This window comes from Rhipicephalus microplus, chromosome X, assembly GCF_043290135.1.
Source record: "Rhipicephalus microplus isolate Deutch F79 chromosome X, USDA_Rmic, whole genome shotgun sequence".
Taxonomy (NCBI): domain Eukaryota; kingdom Metazoa; phylum Arthropoda; class Arachnida; order Ixodida; family Ixodidae; genus Rhipicephalus; species Rhipicephalus microplus.
In genome coordinates this window covers 329,769,747-329,793,957 of record NC_134710.1, presented here as the reverse complement: position 1 = coordinate 329,793,957, position 24,211 = coordinate 329,769,747, and the positions used below count along the sequence as shown (strand labels likewise).

The 24,211-nt window shown below is 41.9% G+C and overlaps 1 protein-coding gene across 1 annotated transcript in view; it reads left to right on the top strand.

Annotated features, from left to right (window-relative positions):
- The window catches only part of Gapvd1 (GTPase activating protein and VPS9 domains 1), a 148,024-nt gene that overhangs the window by 50,156 nt on the left and 73,657 nt on the right, over window positions 1-24,211 (top strand). The window contains exons 7-10 of the mRNA XM_037413633.2: window positions 326-456; window positions 10,775-10,919; window positions 15,349-15,466; window positions 15,905-16,059. Of these exons, the coding sequence (XP_037269530.2) occupies window positions 326-456; window positions 10,775-10,919; window positions 15,349-15,466; window positions 15,905-16,059 (549 nt within the window). The remainder of the gene's footprint in view (window positions 1-325; window positions 457-10,774; window positions 10,920-15,348; window positions 15,467-15,904; window positions 16,060-24,211) is intronic.

Below are 24,211 nucleotides of genomic sequence, written 5' to 3'. Positions count from 1 at the left end.
CGGAAACGTTGTAGGCCCGTGTGCTCAGATTTGGGTGCACGTCGAAGAACCCCAGGTGGTCGAAATTTCCGGAGCCCTCCACTACGGCGTCTCTCATAATCATATGGTGGTTTTGGGACTTTAAACCCCACATATCAATCAATCAATCAATCAATCAATCAACATGTTAGCCAGCTATGTGAATTAATGACTGAATGACTTAAATTGTATATGAGACATTACTAAAGCAGTGCTGCAAAGTACTAGCTTGTCTTTGCATCAGGAATCTGATTCCTTAAGTTTTTAATGAGACTGCTCTTACAACGTACTTGTCTTCTCTCATCAGCTACAGCACCTAAAAAGAGTGCAGATGTTGAAGATGATTCAGCGGCCTCCGACTCTTTGCCTGAAGAGGTCCTTGTGATACCGATGCCAGACTTTACACCTGAGTGTCCTGGCATGCTTAGCGAAGAAAAGGTGAGGCTCATGAAAGTTTTTCTTTGTGGTTTTTACAAGGACTGCTAGCTCCTTTTGACCCAGAAGAGACATCGCGGGCGATTGCCAAGATGCAGTGGAAGGGTGCTGTTTTTGTTACAGCAGCAAGTTCTGTACATTTATCAGTGAACTGGAATGTGTTGAAGTATTGAGGGTGTTATATGTAGTTTTAATATCACTGTCATGAGCAAGAGCTCATAGGAAGAAAGAAGATAAGGAGGAGCAGACAAGATTTGAAGTGGCACAAGCGGGCGCACCGTACCGCGAGACCCGAGGCGTGTGACCCGAGCTGGGATCGGCGCGTGAGCAGCGGTTTGCTGGCATTGTGGTTTAAGAGGGGATGAAAGAATGCTCACAGATGTTTTATCAAGAAAGTTTAGTGTGCCTGATTTTGACGGCCAGTGCTTCAGTTGATAAGATGCGTAGTGGGCACAGGACTTGTGTACATGGTAACAGTTTTTAGGACAAGGAATGCAAGGCAAAGGAGTTGCATGTTGCATGCGGTTTCAAAAAGGCAACAGTTAGCGAAGGGAATGCGAATGAAAAGTGCGGGGAGGAAGCGAACGAGACTTGTATAGGTAGCCTAGAACAGGGTGCGTACAGGTCTTTGAAATCCTTGAAAACCCTTGAATTTAAAAAATGCGTTCTCAAGACCCTTGAAAGTTCTGGAATTTTTCTCTGTCCTTGAAAATCCTTAAGTTTCCTTAGTAGTGCCCACTCATATTTACATTGCAACCTCACTAATGTGGTAGGCCGGTGAGTCGACATGACAAGCTCCCCATTTAAAAAGCAGTAATTCGACCTGAGCCCTCATGATTCCATTTACAAAGCTACACTGCAAAAAAGTCAGTTTTGTGATGAAGGCGAAGCATTCAATGCAATAGCAACAAATTAGAATGTGACATAAAGGATGCAAGCAAATCGATACTTCCAGTAAGCGTGCCTCTCAATAATAAAAAGTGCACGAAAAGAACACACACAATAATCAACTGTCAGCTGGACGCTTGCAACACGCTGCTTAAGTGCAAAGAAGAACGCTTGTGATATCGAAATGTCCTCGCAGCAGTCGCACAGGATGCCAGCACCATATTTATGCCAGGTAACCACTCAAACGCTCAGTTTAAGTAGCATGAACGCATTACAAGGGAATGAAGTTCAGTGCCTGCTGAAAAGGAGTGCTGAGTGAACTGACCAAGCTCTTCACTCGGCAACATTCATGCTTTATGTTCGCGACGTCACTGCCACCAGGTCCGACACGACCAGACCGACCTACAGCGAAGCAAAATATGTGCTTACCTAGCTTTGCAGCCTCTCAAGCACAGTGCTTTGCACTCCCCTGATGGCTTCCCATGTTTTCCTTCCAAACTACATTAAAAACATTCATGAACGTGTTTAGTTTTTTGCTTGTATAATTCGAAAGCGAGAAGGTCGTCATTTTGCAGGTCCGCGCACTCGCCGCGGACTTGCAAAATTGTGACTTCGTCATTAGCGCTCTTCGCAGATGAGATCAAGTGTATAAATTGCACAAAGATTTATTTATCTTTGTGCAAGTAAAATAGCATTACGTTGAATGTTCTGTACATGTTGGTGAACATCATTAAGCTTATACTGGAGAAATTTAACTGCTGTTTTAAAAGTTCATTATGTATATGAGCTTTTTTGTAGAGTTTAAGACTTGCAAGGTGATCCAAGCTAATCATTATCATTGTGATATACATTTACTTATCTTTATATATGTTAAATAACACTGCAATGGGCACTCTGAATATACTTGAACTTCTAGCCTATACTGGTGCAATGTCAACCACTTTTGTAAACGTTCATTCTGGTGATCTTGAGAAGTTATCAAGACCGTATTTTTTTTTTACAATTGTGATGTACTATTATTGATTTAAAGGGCAAAAAAATTGGTCAGTGTTTAAATTATAGAGTAAAAAAAAATACATTTTAGTGCCATGCACTTAAGTCTTTGAGAAACGTGCAATAGGTCTTGGAAAGTCGTTGGACGTCCTTGATTTTTTTCTTGGGAAAGCTGTACGAATCCTGGGAATGTCCCCCCCCCCCCCCTTCGAAATTTTTTTCGGCATTGCATATAATAACACAAGATGACCATTTGCCTGCCCCTCCCCCCCCAAAAAAAAATAAAATTTAGAAAAAGTTTTTGCCTACGCCTCTGGCGACTGCAAAAACCAGTCAGTGCAGAGAGTTTCAGAAATAATTATTTGCTTCAGACGCTGGATGACAGTCGTGTGGAAATAGAACAGAATGAGACAGTTCCAAAGGCACAGAGAATTGTTCATAATTATCAGGATGCAAGGAGGGTTGTGAAAGGTGGCAGCGGTAGGTGCGGGAGATGAAAGAACAAGACCACTTTGAAAGTGCTGTGGCGAGGAACCAGAGACGTAACCAGAGGTCAGGCGCTACCTAGGAAAGCGGTTCTGAAGAGGCATCGGAGGGGTAATAGCAAAAGAAGAGGCAGCAGCTGTATTGAGCGTCTTAGACGGTGGGTCACGAATAGGCGTAAAAAGAAGTTGAAGAAGACGTGTAATGTCAAAAAGCACTGTTTGAAGAATACCTTATGAAGCTGGTGGCTCCTGCGTAAAAATGTTTGTAGAGTGGAATAAATTTTTAGTGTTGAAGACTTCCGTTGAAGTGGAGTGTTGTACACACAGTTTGGGAACATTCTTCAAAAGTGAGTGTTGTGTATCGCTTGTAGTCATTCTTTTTGTGAGTGTAGTCATGTAAAGTTGCGGTTTATTAACTCTTGGACACTAAGCAAATTAGTGTAAGGTGTCATGATGTGGGTGCTTGAAAGTGTGTTGTGATGACCAGTGCGAGTTGAACAGAAGAGGGAGTAGAAGACAGCCGAGTACAAAAAGTTACAGATCAAGATTATGGCATCAAAAAGACGCTGGCAAGAAGTTTTTTGAGAAAAAGCTCTTGAAAAGGGTGCGTATATTACGAGCAAGAGCCCATAGGAAAAAAGAAGACGAGGAGGAGCGGACAAGATTCGAAATAGCACGAGCACACGCACTGTACCAAGAGGCTGGAGGTGCATGGCCTGAGCTACGATCGGCGCGAGCAGTGATCTGCTGGCATTGTCAACGTGGACTTGCAAGGAGAAGGTCGCATCGCCAGCAAGTGCACTGGCGACGGGAGTGTCAGGACAGTGACTCGGCAACCTGTGACGTGGGCGTCCCGAGAAGTAGATGGAGACCTCCGCCTGCTTCAAAGGAGGCTGCTCGGGATGCAGCAGCTGTGCACATTAAGCGTCGAGGTTCCTGCCGCAAGCCGACGACGACAGTCCCCGGGTGGCCACGTCAGTGTGCAGCAGCCGGTATCGCTTGCTGCCACTAGGTCTAACCTTGATGGCCTCCGCCACGTCAGCAACGACGTAAGGTGACGACGACTACTGGTAACCACGTCGGCAGCGACAAAGACGATGACTTTCGTTAAGATCTTCAAGAGCCACGACAAATCAGGACATTCACAAGAAGCACGTCTGCTTTGACAAGTAAGGTTGATGAGAAGCATTAAGGCTATAGAGTTCATGGACTATTTCATTCATGGACTATAGAGTTCAAGGACAGTTTAGTTGGTTTGAGGGTTTGTTGTAATTTAGTTTGGAGTTATTATTAGAGGTTTTGTACATTTTCTGTATGTTTTTGTCATGAGTGTATATTAAATAGATTTTCTTGTTAACCGAGTTTTGTATCAGTCCATCATGTGCCGTAGCCGCCCGTAATTCGTGAAAATCACCCTATCCCAAATAAAGGTGGACCAGTCTGAGGCACCTGTATTGAATTGCATATGCCAAGACATTTGAGATATTTAGTTTGAAACAGTGCTATGCTTGTGCAGCAGCTTCTCCCACTTGCTTTGCTCTTCCACCTTGGGGATTTTGCCTCAAGTCACCTTGATCATTCTTTAAGTGAAACCTTGAAACATCTTCTTTGCAGAGTCTAAAAATGTTGATTTGTTAGGGCTTCTATGGACTTGCATGTAAGGGTTGGCAAATATCAAATTTTCTACTGCGAAGTCAATTCAAATAAAAGCCCATAGTGAGTGAAATAACTTTTAAATATTTTTTTAATATAGATAGCATAACTGCAGACGTGCTAAAAAATTTCTCTCATCAACACGTCGTAATCTGGTGCTTTGCATGCAAAAACTAAGATATAAAACAGTAATTTTGTTGTACACCAAATAATGTACAGGAAAATCATATAATATACAGTGCTGTAGCTTTACAGTACCTCATACTTAGTTACCGTATTTACTAGCATAATTTGCGCACTTTTTTCGCGATTTTGGGGGCCCAAGAAGGGGGTGCGCATATTCGCGGGAATTTCGTGAGCCCATACAAAATATCGTGTCACAGACCTAACGAGCGGTATATATGTAAAAAAAAAGAAAAAAAATTGGAGAACAAAGTGTACTTGTTAATTTAAAAGAACTATCACGTACTTTACCTAGTCAGATCCGGTCATGTGTGGCTTAGTGGGAATCACTGATCGCAAAGTCCAATTGAGAATTATTGTCCCGGCCGCTGCCACAGCCCTCCCAAAGTGCAACGTCCTCGATTCTGTCGAACGCGTTCGAATGCCCCATTTTCGTAGAGCTCTTCTCGACAATGCTGGGAGAAACTAGGTCCCACGACACGGCGATGCCGGAAGGTATAAGCATCCGCACTTAACTGGAAAGGCCTTCTTCAGTGGCAGGAAACTTGCATTAGGAAGCGCGCTCTCTTCTGCTTTCTCGCCAACCGACCGCACCGATCGTCACACGATCACCGTGTAGTGCTTTGCAGCAGTACAGTTTCAGTTTTCTTCTGCAAGATTTACGAAAGCGAGCTTCATTTTTGCCGTATATATAATTACGTAGCACATTGCAAGAAAACCGTAAAAGCGCGTCAGCCAGATGGTGAAACCTAAACTTCGAAATTCGACCAAGCATGCGTTGCAGCGCGGACGCAGAGAACGTGGAAAACAGTTTGCAACGGGCCTTCGCACGGCTCCGATGCAGAAAGTTGTCCGGGCCGTGACGCGAGCGTGCATTCTTGTAGTGGTAGAGATGGGGAAATAGAGATATTCTAGGGACCCTAGTTATCGGGAAGCTTCCTTGGAAGAAGGGACTTACCCCGTTTGACAGCTTTTCTGCTGGGCGAGGCGGGCGCCCATCTGAAGCATCGAAAGATCCGAAGTCTCTTGGTGCGCGCGCCGGCGAGCTGGCTAGGGCGGGTTGGGGAGTGCAAAATATGTGGGTAAATATTTTTTTTTAGCAATGCTGGTAAAATATTATGGTTGCACAAATTATTTGAGTAAATACAGTATGGAATGTTTCCATGAAGGATAGACTGCTGCTTGGTATATTGTTCGGGAAGCAGCAACATCATTTTGCACGTCACTATTTCTCCAGATAATGAAAACAGCCACTCACTTGAGACACTATTGTTAATAATATATTAATCTTTTCATCATATTTTAATCCTCGGAATGTCTTTTCTAAATTGGGAGGAATGATGATAACTGACCAACGTGATGTTCATTGAAAGTGTGTCATCTTATGTTTACCCTGAATTACCTCTTGAGACACTAATTATGATGCATTGTCTACAAGAGTAGGTCAAAATCATACACCATAATTTCATGGCACTTAATATTACATTTCAAGAAAAAAAATGAAGTACTGTGTTGTTTTCTACAAGTTTCAGTATTAACAGTGGTTAGCATGTAATTAAGTACTCGATGATTCAATAGGCAGTCGTGTTTTATTTTGACATGGAAAGAATGGAATCATGGGCTCCAAATGTGTATGCAATCAGTTTTTGGTTGTATTAATTTCGAGAAAAGAAAGTTAAAGTTAATGCTTTTGATGTTGACTCTGGAAAACGGCACGCTGAACGTCCCGTCGTACATTGTAGTGCCTTCACCAAAACGATTGACTACAGTCATGTGCAGCACACTGAGGTCAAGTCAAAACATAGTGACTAGGAAGAAGGTTCAATTAATCTAATGAGCATTGTATGTTGTGTTCTTTTTGCCACAAGTGGGCTCAATTAGCATAAACAAGTTGTGTAAAGAGGCATAGCCACCACTGCTCAAAGGGATAATGCTCGTTTCCTTATGAAACGAATGTTTCAATGGATAAAAGATTATATAACTGGCAGGGGTTTCTTTGTACAAACATATGAGGGTACAACTGCCCAACATTACACCTACTGCGGAGTACCTCAGGGAGGTGTTTTAAGCCCCACATTGTTCAATGTAAGCCTCATTGGTCTGGTGAAGGTTCTGCCAAAGTCGGTGTGCCTATCCATATACGCCGATGATATTTGCCTCTGGAGTGCTGCAGTTACTCGCCCTCAGGTGCGTGCACGAATACAGCGGGCAGCAACCCTCACAACAGCCTACCTTCAGAAACAAGGCCTAAATATATCAACTGTGAAGTGCGCGTTGATGGCGTTTACACGCAAACCAATGACGCCATACCCTGTTTACATCAATGGGCAGAGTGTCAAATATGCACGGACGCATCGTTTCCTGGGCATAATAATCGACAGAAGTCTTTCGTGGAGCCCACATTGTGCGTACTTGAAGAAGAGACTGCTATCTATTGTGCATATCATGAAATTCTTGTGCGGTAAAGCATGGGGAACTTCTGTGGCCTCCATGCTACAGCTGTACAGGGCCCTATTTCTGGGTCTATTGCGCTACAGCTTGCCGGTACTGACTAACACTTGCAAATCGAATACTCATTCATTGGGAAGTTTGCAGGGTCAGGCACTGCGTATCTGCCTAGGACTGCCCCGATGCGCTTCTACTTATGCCACAATCATGCTTGCCAAAGACCATCCGGTCAGGACATATATAGTTGTGGATTGCCTCAGAGCGCACATTCGACATGCTAGCCGTGTCCCTGACCACCACTTGGCCCTTCTACCTTCCGGTAGACCACATGCTACGTTTTCAGACGTCATAGCCAAGCACCTAAACAGCATTCCATCAGGATATACGCCAGCTGCGAGAACGGCATGCCCTTTGTGTGCCTCGACCAGCCGCAAGTACGTCTAGAAATTCCGGGAATCAAAAAGAAAAGCAGTCACTCCAGACTAGCATTGAAGCAAGCAACACTGCTATTATTACATGAGTTGTACTTAGACCGAATGCAGATATACACTGATGGGTCCGTCTCATCCAGCAGCTCATCAGGTGCCGCTGTAATTCCGGCTGCAGAAATGACAATCAAGTTTAAGTTGTCGCATATGACTACATCTACGGCATCAGAGCTTGCTGCTATAAGGGCTGCTTTACAATATCTGGTTCAAGAACGTCCAGGAAAATGGGTCATATTCTGTGATTCGAAGGCAGCGCTTCAGAGTTTGCAGTCTGCCATGCGTAGGAGGAGCCATGACCAACTGGTACAAGAAATAAGACATTGCCATCATGAAGCTCTAGCACGAGGGCATGATATTATATATCAATGGCTGCCTGGACATATCGGTATTACCAGAAATCAATTAGCCGATGATGCAGCCCGCTCAGCCCATGAAGAAACCCGTGTAGTCCCGATTCCTCTATCAAGGAATGATGCAGCAAGACAACTTTACCTGCTGGCTCGAGATCTCACACGCACGTTCTGGTTGTCTACCAGCTTCCAAAGGTGTCAATTTTATGAACTGGATCCTTCGCTCAAGCTAAAGCTACCATCACAACTTTCCCGCTCCGATGCGACACTGTTATGCCGCCTTTGGTTGGGTGTTGCATTTACAAAGGTGTACTCCTTTCGCATTGGTATGGCAGACACTCCTACATGCGACTACTGCGGAGCTGAAGAGACTATCGAACATGTCCTGTGCAGCTGCGCTTGCTACGACACACAGCGATGCCAGCTCCGGATGGTTTTGAATCGACTTGACCCCGGACCATTTTGTGTGCAGAAGATACTAGGACCTTGGGCATCTGCCTCAGTTGCGCAGAAAGCAACTAAAGCACTGCTACTTTACCTTAAGTCAACAAACCTGAGCGACCGCCTGTAGACTGTGTGTGCTCCCCGAGTGTGCTCGTGATTGTGTGTACCTTCTCATCTTTCTGCAACCTCTTTTCTCCCCTTTATCCCTTCCCCAGTGCAGGGTAGCTAACCCGATGTGCGTCTGGTTAACCTCCCTGCCTTTCCTTGCATCTTTATCTCTCTCTCTCTCTCCTTATTTTTTAGACATTTCTTCTTTCTTAATGGCTACGGTCCCTTACTTGTTTCTGTAGTTTTGCTCGGTATAACTTTATCACTCTATTGCATCAGCATGCTCGGCCTCATACCCAGTGCCGTGCTCAGGCCGCTACTCTAAAATACTGGCACAACATTTGCAAAAGTGTAAGGTAGAGAGGGGCAAAGTGAGAAATTAAACTAACGGGTGTATTTTTGGGTCAAGTATCACGAAATTTGGCTGATGTATATGTACCCCAGTGTTGTACAACTCTGGGAGACATCAAAACTTAGGTTAACGAGCCAGAGGGATGAGATGGGCACGAAAGCTTTGCTTACAGGGATTACCGAAGTGCATTGGGCCTGCATTGGATTTGCGATGTCAAACTATATTTGCGTTCACTGAATTTCAGATTCAACAAAATCAATAGTTTTTGTTATTTGGTAACATTTTTTCTGAACTGTCCTATTTAGACTTTTTTTGTTCAGCCACTCTTCTGTAATATAAGGTTAAACTGGAAGGCTGAATTTCCGTGCAATGTAGTGTTGATATTAGCCCATTTTAGCTACTTCATTTTGGCACAGAGGACTGTGGTGTGTTTCTATTATAGAATGACAAGGATAGTGATGTGATGATAGAAGAAACAAAGACAAAAACATGACCCATGTATGGCTTTCATTATGCATTTCCATTGGAGCGCTATATGTTCTTTCTGCGATCAGATTTCTATGGTCGCTGTTCTTATTTTTTTAATAAGGCACCAGATATATATGTCAAGCTTTTTTTTTTAATTGCACTGTTTGCTATATGGCATGATATTGTTACCTAAACACCTGAGTGCAATCCTTCTTCATAAAGAAGCTGTATAACTGTCCTATGGGTATTAGGGCCATGTCTGTCTGTATTCCTACACGTCTAAGCAAGTTTTTTCTTGTGACACAGCCACAGCCAATGGACTTTGGGTTGTTATTTTTTGGAGTCGGGTGTTACGTTACAAAAAGCATTTTGTTCTTTAGTCAAGAAAGTTATTGCACATGGTATTTAAGTTCTGACTCAAGCCATTGTGGCTGAATTTTGCTGGAGGCAGAATGTCAAAAATTTATGCATTTAGCCGTGACTGTATGTTAAAAAACCCTCTGAGCTCATAATTATTGCAAAGTCCATTGTGGCACTCCTCCCAAGTGACTGTAATTTTTGGAGGGTCTTAAGCATCACAAATTATTGTCCGGCAGGGTAATATGTTTGGCATGTTTTTTTACTTATATCTATTGACAGATATGTTGCTGATTTGCAGAATACACATAAAGTAGACTCTCGGTAAACAGAAATCTGTTAAATGGAACTGCTGCTTAAATGGAACTAGTGCTTCTGACAAGATTTGTTTCATGCTTGTATTCTTCAACCTTATTCATTTCTCAGTAAACAAAACTCCTGTTAAACAGAACATATTTTCATGGTCCCTTGAGTCCGTTTAGTGGGAGTCCACCTATTTTATTTTCATAATTGGTGAATTGTTGTCTGTTGCCTGATCTGAATAGCATCTACAAAATAAAGAAGCCACTGTTAACTTTTCTGCAACAAAATTAAAAGGATAAAAATGTGGCAGAATCATCAGAAATTTTTTTTACGATAAAATTCTCCCACATCAATGGCGTTTCTTTATTTTTTTCACTAATTGCCTAGAAATAGGTAACTTTAAGGTGGCTTCACTGCATGGCAGTACAATGAAAAATGGCAATAAAATGAAAGCCGGGCACAAATGTCTGAACATAGACAAGTGTAGTTATCTGGCATCAAGAAACACAAGTATGGCAAGCATAGTCTTGATTGGTTTCGTGCGTGACCAAGTTTTGCTAATGAGTACAGTCGTTGCTACGGGTCATTTTGTTAGAAAATCTCATCACGACTAAACTTGTCAATGGTCACAAAACGGTTGAAGGAGAACAATTTGGAAAGCTATATTGTACTTTGCTGCTTAAGAGCATCAAGCTGTCTCTGGGCACAAGGGCAAACTTTTTAAAAGGGGCCATTTAAGGGCATTATAAAGGTCACTGTACAAGCGAGTGCTGATTGAACACCTCTGCTTGCCGATTTCAGGTCTTGAGCATGGAACAGCAGAAAAGGCAGACACGTGTGCGAATGAATGTGGAACGAGCAGTAGCTGATGCTTGTGATGGTGCTGCTGTTGAGACAATTGAAAAGCGGACCAGGTTTTCACTTTCCCAGGATCAAGAGTCAATAGGTGACTGAGTTTTAAAAGTCTTGTTATCTAGGGGCATCTGCCTATCTTTTTACATACGGTGTTGTTAAAAACTGGCAGGACTTATGTTCTGTTTAACTTTAGTACATTTTTAAAATGTAGTATACCTCACTGAAGGCACCAGTAAAAAAATATAGCGCATTGTTTGAAAAATTGTAAGCACTTATTTTTTCCCTACATTAAAGTGAACTATGTATTTGTGACTTCTTATTTTTAATGGAACTTTACAAACATTTATCTGCTGACGTATAAATTCAGTTGTTATGTAGGTATAAAAGAGGCTAGGCAAAAAGGTTGTTGAGAGAAGATCGTTGTTCTTGTTAGCTGAAAAATTGAAAAGGCAGTCGTCTTTTCAGTCCTAGATACAGGGGTGCAACAGTTGCACCAATTGCGCCAATTTGATACAATTTCCGATCGTTGCACCGAGCTGTGCCAAAACCGGGAAATTAGCTTAAATTGTGCCACACTGCGCGAAAATGCCTTGACAGCCTCAAAATTTTCTCCGGTGCGCTAATTTCGGCGAGAAATGCAAGCCACGTCGGCCACCTGCAGTTTGCACCATTAGTCAATATACTTAAAATATTTGAATCACCTGCCCTACGCTTACGAGATGCGATCGACCAAATAAAGTAATGACACTGCGTGCCCATCGGTCCACTGACCACAGCGGATACCTATCGGCGGGACTTCGGAGCTTCAAGGCAAAAATGCGTTGCTGTAGCCACCAGCGCTTCGCAAGAAATGTAAATTTCCTAACCTGAAAACACGGCTATGGCTTGTTTGGAACTAAAGCTGTAAGCGTATGCTGCATTTTCCTTGCGCGAACAATCACGACGTACTGCGAATGATAGCGTTGCCAGCGACCACGTTGATTTCCTTAGCAGTGGCTCACAAAACATTTTATTTGCATTGAAGTTGCGTCGTCCGAGCCACGGCCCTGGCGATAGATATCCGGTACCGTCACCGGGCTAACGAGCACGCGCCATCATTACTTTAGCTGGTCAAACATGCCTTGAAAGGGAGCCAAAGCCGCACCTAACCCTATGGTGAAAGGGAAAAAATGAAAGTTTGGGGGGGGGGGGTTGGGTCTCAGCAAAAAATTTCTCAGCTTTAATTCAAATGCTGCTTAAGCCACCTTCGCCGCAATACAGTGGTGCCTTGCAAAAAAGTGTGATAAGATTTGGAAGGGGTTTCGTAGCATTAGTCACGGGACACTGCACATTTTTTTCAGTTACTCATGTATTTGTATGCCACATAATTCTGAGTACCATTATAATCACTGACATCTAAATAAGCTACTGGCAATCATTTGAAGCAGTGTATGACATTTCTGCTTCCCTAAAAAAAAAAAAACAAACTAAAATGTGTGCCAGTTTTTTTTTGTTTTTTTTTTTGCCACCCCTACTTCTCAGTTTTACGAATCTCCTAAATTTCAAGGTCGTGAGCTTGGCAAATTCATATTTAAACTCGCAGAGTCTGTCAAATGATGTGACAGGCGCAGTAAATGCTAATATGGACTTCATCAATGTTTGCTCAGTGGGGTGGTTTAAAATACTACTTTCATTGAAATATCAGTGCTCATGTTCACACTGCACAATTTAGGTGATGTCGAATGATTTATACATATTTTTTTTTTCTAAGTGTAACCTGCTCCAAATTTGGAATTTAGTGCTCCAAAAGTAACATTTTGTTGCTCCAAAAATCACTCCAAATTGTATTTCAGCTGTTGCACCCCTGCTAAATACTTAAGTGCTATAGTCTTCTACTGCATTTCCGATGGAGGCGGAAATGGTGTAGGCCCGTGTGCTCAGATTTGGGCGCACGTTAAAGAACCCCAGGTGGTCTAAATTTCCGGAGCCCTCCACTACGGCGTCTCTCATAATCATATAGTGGTTTTGGGACGTTAAACCCCACATATCAATCAATCAAATCAATTATAGTCTTCTACTGATTAGGTTTGAAAATTTTTCGCATGTAATAAGATAACAGCAATTGTAAATGGTCATTCTTTTGGTGACTAAAACTGAGCAGCAATTTCTCAAAAAAATAGCTGTAGAGCATGTCATATACGTAATGTGCACTGCACAAATGTGCTTAGGTATGAGCTCATGAGACTAAAAGAAATCTTATGCTCTGTACTTGCATTTTGACCTTGAGACATCTTTATACACACATATGAGACCGTATGTTCATTAACCTTAAGTGTAGTTTGTCCATTTCCAGAGCCCAGGGGCTATGATATCCATGCTCCTTCAAGAATGAATATTCATGGGCCATGCACACTGCCTGGACAACCTTTGAAATTCTTTAGCATGCGCTGCAGTGCAAAAACATGAAGCCGTTTTTTAATTGTTTTGATAAATAGCTGCTTTTTGAAATCATATGCCCATTTACATTATTGCTTTTTACTTGTTTCTAAAAATAAGTTTTGATATAACAAGCTACTTACAGTAAAACCTCATTTTTAAAAGTCTCTGAGTCTGTGAAAGATTTTAGAATTAAGCGGGCTTGCGAATTTAATGAAACATACAAAACCAGGATGAAAAGAAATTTAAATTACTGAAAATAATCAGAGATGATCATCTGCTGTGCCTGCTAACTTGTGGCTCCAAGGGTTGCATTATCGAACAATACCTGGTTTTAGTTTTGCGGCAAACCTGGGGAAAATGCAAGCATCGCTGCTGCTAGTGAAAAAATAAATTAATAAAAGTCTTGTGACTTGCTAAAATGTGCATCTGCGAAAAAGACGTGCTCCACTGCAATACAGTAGTGACTTGTAAGCAGCATGTCACCTGCTCCCTGCAGCGTCAACGCGTCATGATGGGACCATTTGCCCACTCTTTCTGGTAAAACCAACAATTTAACATTTCCTACTGAATTCACGATTTGTTCTGGCTTGAAAACATCATCATAGAAGTTTTCGAACTGAGTTTTTGGAGTAGGCATTGCAGGCAAAAACACCACCAGCAGTTCAAATTCGCAGATTTCTGATGCAACTGCCAATCGGAGGTTTTCATATGTTGCAAATTCTGTCAAATTGTCCTTTATTATTTTTTCTTTTCCTGGGAAGAATAGCATTATTATGATGCGCTGACATTGCAAAAAGCATTCATCATGCTGCCTGTGTGTCATTGCTGTATTGCAGGAAAACACATTCTTTTTGCAGGTGCACATTTCAGTTGAATACGAGACTGCTTTTGCTTTTTGTTTCTTTTTTGCTTTAAGCAGAGACACTGGAGTGCTTCAGCTGTTTTATTGGTATCTTTACGAGTGCATTGCCTTATGACTCCTAAGGGTCGTCGTTTCGGCAAATAGCGACAAACTCGAAATCGAGTATTGGCACATTGCACCCAAAGTTTCTGAAATAAATGGGCTGATGCTGACTGCTGCTTGAAATAATCCACTTAAATTTGCATTGTACATTGCACGGGACCACATAAATCTTTTGAATTAAGCGGGATTTTGAAATAATCTAGTTTGAACTAACTTTTCCGTTACCACACATATTATAATCGATCACCATTTATCAAAGCTTTGGATCATTAAATTTGGCATGATGAAATTGTTTCTCATGCACACAGGACTGTCTAGTAGTAAGTTGAGCCACTCAACTTTCAGAATCAATTTGAATTTGCCCGTTTTGGCAACATAGTGATTTGTGACAGACTTTTGCATGAACCAATGTGCGCATGTTGTTGGGAAGTGCACTTGGCTGGCGAACTTGACAAAAGTGCATGCCTGTCGTGGTTATGCTACTGTAACATCAAAGTTCTGTAATCAAAAGAACTTTTGCAAGTCAAATATCAAATTAAGGTGTTAGCCTCGCAATCTGAGAGTGTTTGGCAGTAATAATTGCGAGAAATTTATGCTAGCTATCTATTAGAGAGCTGTTGCTAAGAATTAGGGACATTTTATTCTACAAAAAGTATTTACAAAGGTCTGCCACATGTATAAAGTGTGAAGGTAGCCTTCTCAGCCAGTTTCCAGCAGCTTTGGTTTTGATTATATCGTTATATCACATACATGGCCTCATCTTGTGCTACTAGTTGCTCCTATAGCGTTGTTGTCATGTACTGATGGGTGCGCCCCTGCTCCGAAAAAAACACACACTGCTCGAAGCTGTGAAAACGCACTTTCATTGAGTGAGGACAAGCTCAGAGTCTGAGGATGACAGCACCTCAGCTTCAACTTTTCTGGCGACGATGCTTTGCGTCAGCCTGAGACATCCACAGCCATTTTTGCATGGTAACTAAAGAATTAATGAGGTTTTTACTGTATATAATAGCTGCCTTTTATAAAATTATCATATTCGTGAAACTGGGTGCAATTTTATGCAGTGTTTAAATAAGTCTGCTGTTCTTTGTTTCATGTCAAAATGTGTTGAAATAGGCTGGTGTTTTCTTCTTCTCAGGTACAAGTGACAATCTTGAAGCAGTCTCGGAAGCGGCATCTAATCACTCTGTTGCATCATCTCTTGAATTAGAAAATGAAAACGACAACTATTCTGATATGGTTTCTGCAAATGTGAGGTATGTAACTTATAATGTTCTATAATTTATGTCACATGCTGTCACAGTTTCTAGTTGCAGCACTTGGCTGTTGAACATAAGGTAGGGACTTTATTCTGAGGGAGAGAAGTGAAATACCACTATGGAAAGAATGCAAGTCAAATTGGCTTTTTGTTTTGTCCATTGATATGCATAATCATGGTCAATATTGAGGGGGACACATTAATAGGTTGTGCTGATGCAGTTGTGTCTTGCCCATGAACACACTTTTTCTGCCGCACTGACCCCATGTACTCTCTTTTGCAACTTGCTGGCAGACTTGCTTGCCTGCACTATTATGATTATGAAGAAATGGCGAAGTTGTACACTGCTTTAGCCAACATGTTGTGTGCATCTATTTGCCAAGAAAAGGGTATTTCATTTCGCTTCCTTTTTTTTTTTTTGCATCTTTAATGGCAGCGGACATGGAACTCCAAATGTCAGTGGCAGGGACACACCTTCATCTCAAGTAGAAGAAGAAGAGCCAATGGAGCGACCTCCAACAAATCAAAACCAAGCTGACATAGAAGACAAGTTTGGCAAATTTGAAATTAGCCCAGCTGCTCCTGTGCAAGGTATTTCATTCTTACTTAACATTATTCTCATTTGTACGCATACTTAAGGGTCTTGTATTTGTATGCATTGTATGTATGCACTGTATGTATTTGTATGCATTCATAATCTTACTCAAGGGTCCTTGTATTTTAATGAATTTAGCATACTTTATGTTACGATGTCGTTGTGTCAATGTTACGTTTTCCAAGATAGACAGTGTCAGGGAAGGTTTCATGATCATGTGAGCATGACAGCTCAGCAAAATCACAAGCGATGCATGTTGGGCTTCTTCCCACTTTGCTACTTCAATGCAGTTAGAAAAGTAAAAAGGGGCGTCAAGGTCACTAGGGTATGGCAATTTACAGTATTTCATTGTCAAAAGCTTTGTTAATAGAGTATTTCATTGTCAAAAGCTTTGTTATTACAATTATATTCAAAAGGTAAGTCAGATAAGATTTTTGAGGAGAAGACCTTTAACACCCCCATACATTCCATGCTTGGAGCAGCGCTAAACTGCATCTTTAGCGCTTTTTCTGCCACTATGCAGTAGAATCTTGATGATACGAATTCGAAGGGAGCGCGTAAAATATTCGTATCATCCCGAATTCGTATGAACCAAAAACGAGCTAAAGCTGATCATGAGGGTGAACAAGAACTTTATTGGGGTCAAGTATATTTTGTTGAAAAAAGTCCATAATGTTCTTTTGAATTTTTCTGCCTTCACCGCCTCTCAATAAAGTGCCACGGTTTCCTCACTCGTTCTGCTGGTGCTTAAAGTGCGTTCACACTTGGCATCAAAGGGAGAGAAAGCTGCATAATCTATTGGAAATTCGCTCGCTTCGCCGCTGAAGCAGCTGGAAAGATGCGCCGCGATGTCGGCGCGAAAAAATCTGTCACACATGAGGATTCAAGTAAAAATGCCAGAGCGGCTGCAAAACCATGTCCGCGCCCATAAAAAATGTTTACATTCATTTTGCCTACTGCTGCTGTCGTCACCGCTTGAGATTTCATTCCATTCTGCTCGTTTCCTGAGCATTAAAATTCGTACCGAGCTCTAGTTATGCATGCAAAACACTGAAAAGAAACAGTTTACACTTGTACAAATGTTGTACTGGGAGATACACCTTCAGAAATGACGCGAGTGATCGCGCCGGCAGCGGCGGCAACAGATTCAGATGGCAGTGCAAAAGCGAAACACGTTAGGTCAGGCCGACTCACTCCGGCTGCTGCATTTTCTACTTCCTCTGTTCACAGTGATTGTAATCTAAACAAGGCTCGCGATGAACACGTCCTTGTCAAGGTCATGCTGTGCGTATAGTTCGTGATTGCGCCTACGTGAGAAACTGCTAACGCCTTTGCTGCCATGTTGTATTTGCAGCTCCTTGTTTATATCACGCGGTTTGAGAGCTAGTGCAACCGGTGTAGCCAAAGCCGTGAAGCAAAAAGGTGATCTGCTATACCGTGGTGGAAAAATTGGTCTTGGGCCAATTTTTTCACGTCAGCCTTGTGGCGTGGTTTTTCGGCCACTTAGGCAGCAAAGCGAGAGAAATTCCTGTGAGTTTTGCCGCGTTCACTCCATTTGAGACACAGTGTGAAGGGGCCTTCCTCCCACAGACAAGCTGCAATGCGCCGTTTGTGTGCAGCGGTCAATCACGCATTCGAATCATCCACGGTGGCTGGGGAAACCGTTCGTATGACACTGAATCACGGCATATTTTATATAATGTAGTCTATCTGAAACAACCTAAAAGTTTGTATCATCATGAAATTCGCATCAACCTAATCGTATCATCGAAATTCTACTGTATATACTATTTGTCATAAAGCTCTCTTGCTTCCATGCAGTGCAACATTAAATGATAATTAGTATCAAGCATGACTTCTTGCACAAGAAATTGTGTGCAAGCTGGTGCAAATGTGTTGTTTCGTGACAGCTTACCACATCAAAGCTCACTTCATTGCACCTTTATTTGATCTTTAGGATGATGACTAAACAGTGGGCCTCTTTGGTTTCCCCCTTTCTGACTATAACAATTTTTTTTTTTTCGGGTTCCTCGTCTGCTCTGTGACATACTTGCTGTGCATGTTTGTTTTTCTGTGAGTACGGTTTGTGTGACCCACAGAGCTGTGCTGTATGGTGCCAGATTAAAATCATCATGGCAGCTGTCAGGAAGTTTTGTAGTTGGCACACAGCAAAAAGAGACTATGAGTGCTCATCGCTATCATCATTGGGACTCGACAAATTGTAGCACAGGCACCTGAGGACTTCACCTTCGTTTGTCTTGATACCTGATGTTATCTTTAAAAAGCCTCTTCTGCCTATTGGGAAGGTTTGATTATAAGAGGCAGCATCGTTCGAGGCTCCTTTCTATCGCCTTCTTTTTTTTTATGGGTAGTTTTTTTTTCCCTGTCTCTTGAAGTTTCCCGTGAACAGCATCATTCACTCATGCCTCCTGTTGGCATTTTGTCTCGAAAGCTGTGCACACATTTGTACACACACATTGTGGCACATTTCAGGTTCTTTTCTGTGGTGGCACCTGTTTTTATACCTTTCATGCTTATGCAGTGGTATTTGCTTTTAGTGTGGTTAGGAAAGATGGTTAATTGTGGTTGTAATTAACTAGTCATCATGTTGAACTGGATCTTTCAGCATTGTACTGGGTGATTCCTCATAAAATCAAACAAACCATGGCTGGTCGATTCTTTAAATTTATCTCAAAATTTTATATAATGTTGCTTGATCAGTGGAAAGAAGAGATCCGCAATTGGTTTTGCCGGAAAAACTTTTTTAGCACAGTAAATCAATAATAGTGAGGAGGTGGAGTGCCACACTTACCTGCTCTGCTGTACTTCCCGACTTCGATGATGAATTATGTAAAATATATTAGAGTTACGCATCTCAAATTTGTTTAGCTTAATATATCAATGTTTTTCTTGCTTTCAGTTATTGTTCGCTTCTCTGGGTAGTGTACATATTTTTATTAAAAAACCTGAAAATCGACTCAAAAACATTTCTTTGCCTATTTTACAGGCCTTTATTTCAAAAAGGGTGTACAATAGTGTGGCAAATATTCTGCATTAAGTTGTGAGCATGTTTATTTACCACATTCATACTATCAATCAGGTAATAGAAAAATGCTCAGAATATAACCAACCACTATACATAGCCTTCATAGATTACGAGAAGGCGTTTGATTCAGTAGAAATATCATCCATCATGCAGACAATGCGGAATCAGGGCGTCGATGAAGTATATATAAACATCCTGGAAGAAATCTACAGGGGATCAACTGCTGCTATAGTGCTTCATAAAGAAAGCAACAGAATACCAATCAAGAAGGGTGTAAGGCAGGGGGACACAATCTCCCCAATGCTATTTACCGCGTGCTTACAGGAGGTTTTCAGAAGCCTAGAATGGGAACAGTTAGGGATAAGAGTTAATGGAGAGTACCTTAGTAACCTGCGCTTCGCCGATGACATTGCATTGCTGAGTAACTCAGGGGACGAATTGCAACTCATGATTATGGAGTTAGACAAGGAGAGCAGAAAGGTAGGTCTTAAAATGAATCTGCAGAAAACGAAAGTAATGTACAACAATCTCGGAAGAGAGCAGCGCTTCGAGATAGGTAATAGTGCACTTCAAGTTGTAAGAGACTATGTCTACTTAGGGCAGGTAATAACCGCGGAGCCGTACCACGAGATTGAAGTAACTAGAAGAATAAGAATGGGGTACAGCACATTTGGCAAGCTCGCTCAAATTATGACAGGTAGATTGCCACTATCCCTCAACAGAAAGGTATATAACAGCTGTATCTTGCCGGTACTTAGCTACGGAGCAGAAACCTGGAGACTTACAAAGAGGGTTCAGCTTAAATTGAGGACGACGCAGCGAGCAATGGAAAGAAAAATGGTAGGTGTAACCTTAAGAGACAAGAAGAGAGCAGAGTGGATTAGGGAACAAACGGAGGTTAAGGATATCATAGCTGAAATCAAGAAGAAGAAATGGACATGGACCGGGCATGTAGCGCGTAGACAGGATAACCACTGGTCGTTAAGGGTAACTAACTGGATTCCCAGAGAAGAAAAGCGGGTTTGGGGGAGACAGAAGGTTAGGTGAGCAGATGAGATTAAGAAGTTTGCGGGTATAAATTGGCAGCAGCAAGCACAGGACCGGGTTACCGTAACTGGCGGAACATGGGAGAGGCCTTTGTCCTGCAGTGGACGTAGTCAGGCTGATGATGATGATGATGATGTTTATTTATAAAACTGCCAAGGCTTATATTAATAATACTTTTTAATAAAAAAATACAATTGCGTTAACTTCAAGAAAAGAGCATACAATGGAAACTTCTGATGACGATTAAAAAAACATTTTTTATATTTCTCAAACTTTCCACACTTATTCTCTAGCACATCAGCTTTCACAGTCAATAAAAAGATGTTGCATAATTATGTTTCCCTTGTAGTTACGGCCCGTTTAAAAAGACCCTTGCGCAGGGATAGGCAATTGTAGATCAGGCCCACTATGTGTGTAGAGTGCATGCCTGTACTTCAGTTCTTTAAAACAAGTGACATCATGCTACATGGTTTGATTTATATGGTCTACTCGTGGAAAGCTTAGCGCTTTAACACATGCGGGTGACATTAAAAAAGAGGTCACTAATATATTGCTATGGCATGGAATACCTTCTTTTATCAGAAGTTACTCAATATAAATAAATACTTACGCCTCCACATAGCAAGTGATCTCTTGTGGTCAAAACACCTTGAAAGAGTGCTAGAAAATTGCAGGCGTAAGTTGCTCTTCCTAAGGCGTGTAATAAAATCGTCCACACCAGCAGTACGTTTGTTGGCATATAAAACACTCGTCCGTCCTGTTTTAGAATACGCCGCCATTATATGGGACCCGTTCACTAAAACCGACATAGCAAAATTAGAAAGCTTACAGAAAAAAGCTGTTATATTCATCTATAATACGTATGGCCGCACTTCAGTCACTAACCTCATATCTCAAAGTGGCCTACCTGCTATAAGTAATCGAAATCGTGTGTGTTGTCTAAAATTCTTTTTTCAGTTGATAAGAGGTCAGTACAAGGTAGACAGGTCACATCTTCCTTATACGAAGGGTTACACTACCAGGCACTCACACTCACTAGCCCTTACTCTTTACACTACACATGTCAACTGTTATAAGTACTCTTTCTTTCCAAGAACAATAGTCGATTGGAAAAAACTGCCTGATACAACTGTTACACAAGACTCACTATCACAGTTTGAGTCACACCTTTAATAGTAATCTGTTTCCTTGTCTAGCTGAGATGTTTCTTATGCTTTTTTTTACTTGTGCTAAATGGCTTCTCTGCTTGATTTGAAATTTGTTAGAATAACGTCGCTTGCATTTTTTTTTTCTTTCTCTAAAGTGCGTGTATAAAGATATTCATATGTTCATTTCCCATTGTTACTTTTCTGTTGAGTTCACCTGTTATGTATCACGCTGCCAAGATCTCGAAGAAAGATTGCATTATTTATAAATAAAAATAAAATAAACATGCCAGGAAGCTTCGAATGGTGTTGATCTTTACTCAAAAGAAGACTATTGGGTATGACAATCTCAGAATTTTTTATCACTTCTCTTTTTTGGCTGCCTACACACATTGTCAGAAACAGTGTCATGTACAAGTCATCTTCTAGAAAAAAAAAAAAACTGGGTCTTAAAGAATAATTCAGAGATTGTCAGACCCTCAAGGAATGTTTTGGGATTCAGGAAAAAAAAAAACTGTGTCAAAATCAGTCCAGTCGTTCCCGTGATACACTTTCCATGAGCAATGCACAATGTCCAAAACACACTTTTCAGAAAAAGCCTGTTTAATTTTTTGACAGGCTTTTTTCCAAGAACTTTTTTGTTTCTGGTTGGATATTGAGGAAAACTGGCACAGACTCTAAGAATGGCCTCACAGTGCTTCCATAAAAAGTTCGAGGCGATACCACAAGTACTTAATGAGAGACAAATTATTTCTTCATTAAACCTCGTGGAAGCACTTGAAGATTTATAGAACGACAAAAATAGTTGGTAATTACTGTATGCACAGTAATTACCAATACAGTAATTACCAACATGCTGAAGGGGGCTGAAGCCCCCTGAAGCATGGTTCAAGGAGAGTTACAAAACAAACGGAATCAAAATCTGTGAAATGGTTGCCAAGATATCTGCTCCACGAGCTGAGCCTAATGCCAAAAAAACAGTACTATCAGCGTCAAATGATACCCGAACAGCGGCAAGCCTTGTTTATGGTGTAGTGCGCACTGTCCAGTTATCAACGTTGACAGGCGCGCGCATACTGTTCGGCAGCTCTGCGCATATACGTAAGGCTGTCCGTGGTGATAGCTGGACGGCACGCACTATACCATCGCAAAGGCTTGCCGCTGGTCGAGTTTCATTTGATGCTGATAGTACATTGATAAAACTGCTTTTTAAGTTTCAACTTCTTTTTATGTCTCTATAATGCCTAAAAATTGTGATATCAGGTGTGTCTTGTGATATTTGACTTCTCAGGCATGTGGCCTCTGCCCAGTGTGCCTTTGTTGCTTTTTTTTTTTTCATAACCTCCTTTTCTTGATTTACAAAGAACAAATATGGATTTCAAACCAGGTTTTTTGTATGAAGGAGGGGTGTGATAGGCATGGCAGAAAAGATTGTAATTGAATAAGACCATATACTGAAATGATTACACACCTTTCTTGTATTCAAGCTGTCATATGTTAATCAGGTACTTGATTACTAGTAATCACTGAACATTCTTTATATAAAGAGAGGTTTATTGCATCAGAAAAATGGCTCATACCACGACAGTCTATGCTTTCTTTGCAAATAACAAAGTTATGGGCAGGAGGCTGTGGCACAGGAATTTTATTGCAGTTTATTTAATGACGCGAGAGGAACATATAAAAATTCATGCCCTGCTTCATACATGCTCTTTTGCCACTCTAGCCGTGAAACACATCATCATACGGTCAGTCGCAGAAACACTAATCTACAAGGCTTTCATTGTTTCGGAACATTCATAGACGCTTGTGGCGATACCAAGCACGGCTCTAAGCACGCCTAAATCGCATCACAAAAGCTTATTGACAGCACTCTATGTGACCGTGGAGTGCGCGGCCACGTGGACAGTACAGCCCGTGCGTGATGCACTTGACAGCGGCATTCGGTGATGATGCGCGAAAGGTGTAGCTACTATGACAAAAAATCAGCGCGCACTGCGCTTGGTATCGCATTTTCGAGTGCCGACGGGCGAAACTGCTAGCTGTTCTGCTGAGCAATCCTTGGTGGTGGGGGGCATGGGGGGGGTGGCAAGCTTGACTGTGGGGTTCGCTGCCGATGCGTAAAGTGCCCGTCCGTGGTTCGAGGAGCTAGCGAGTGATGTGCTTTGTTGCTTGCGAAGAAGCACATCACCACGAGTGTGCTAGCGGGTTGTTTTTGCTCGCAGTCTCGCCGTCAGCGGAGTTAGGCCTAAAGACGACTCTGATGACGTGCCGCGCTCATAGATTGCGCGCCCGGTCGTAGTAATCTGATCGTGCATCCGCTTACAGCTCCTAAGTAAAGCATAATTATATCATAAGTGATCGGAAAGCCGTGACCACGTCCCGAAGTAGCGATTTTCGAGAGCCATGTCCTCGGGATGCACGAGCATTAGATGACGATCTCCCGGAGCGAGCATCGGGCCAATAACGAGGCGAGCTGAGGCAACATGGGGGCCACAGCTAATCAGGGGCCTCGAAATAACCTTCAAAGATTCTTTCTGTGCGCTTGTTTTTAAAGGGAGGAGCCAGCAGAGGCGGGAAACTCGAACATGCAGAAATTCTCTTTCCGATGAGCCCAAGAAGCCGGCTTCCAGTAGCGCCACCGCGAAGCTATAACTTTTTGAAATTTGATGTTTTCTTGCGATTCCCAGAAAAAGTTTCGATACCTAGAAGGGTGAAACGAATCTTTCGAAGCACTTTTGTGCGGTTTTCAGTGTAGATATTTTGGAATCAGATAGAAGGGTTACAGATACTGAAAACTTGATTTTCAAAACTCGATTTTTTTTTGCCATATTTTGTGACCCCAAAGCCGTGCCCCCCCCCCACCCCCCCTCAAGGTAGTGGGTGCATTGCAAGTTCGAAAAAGTTTCA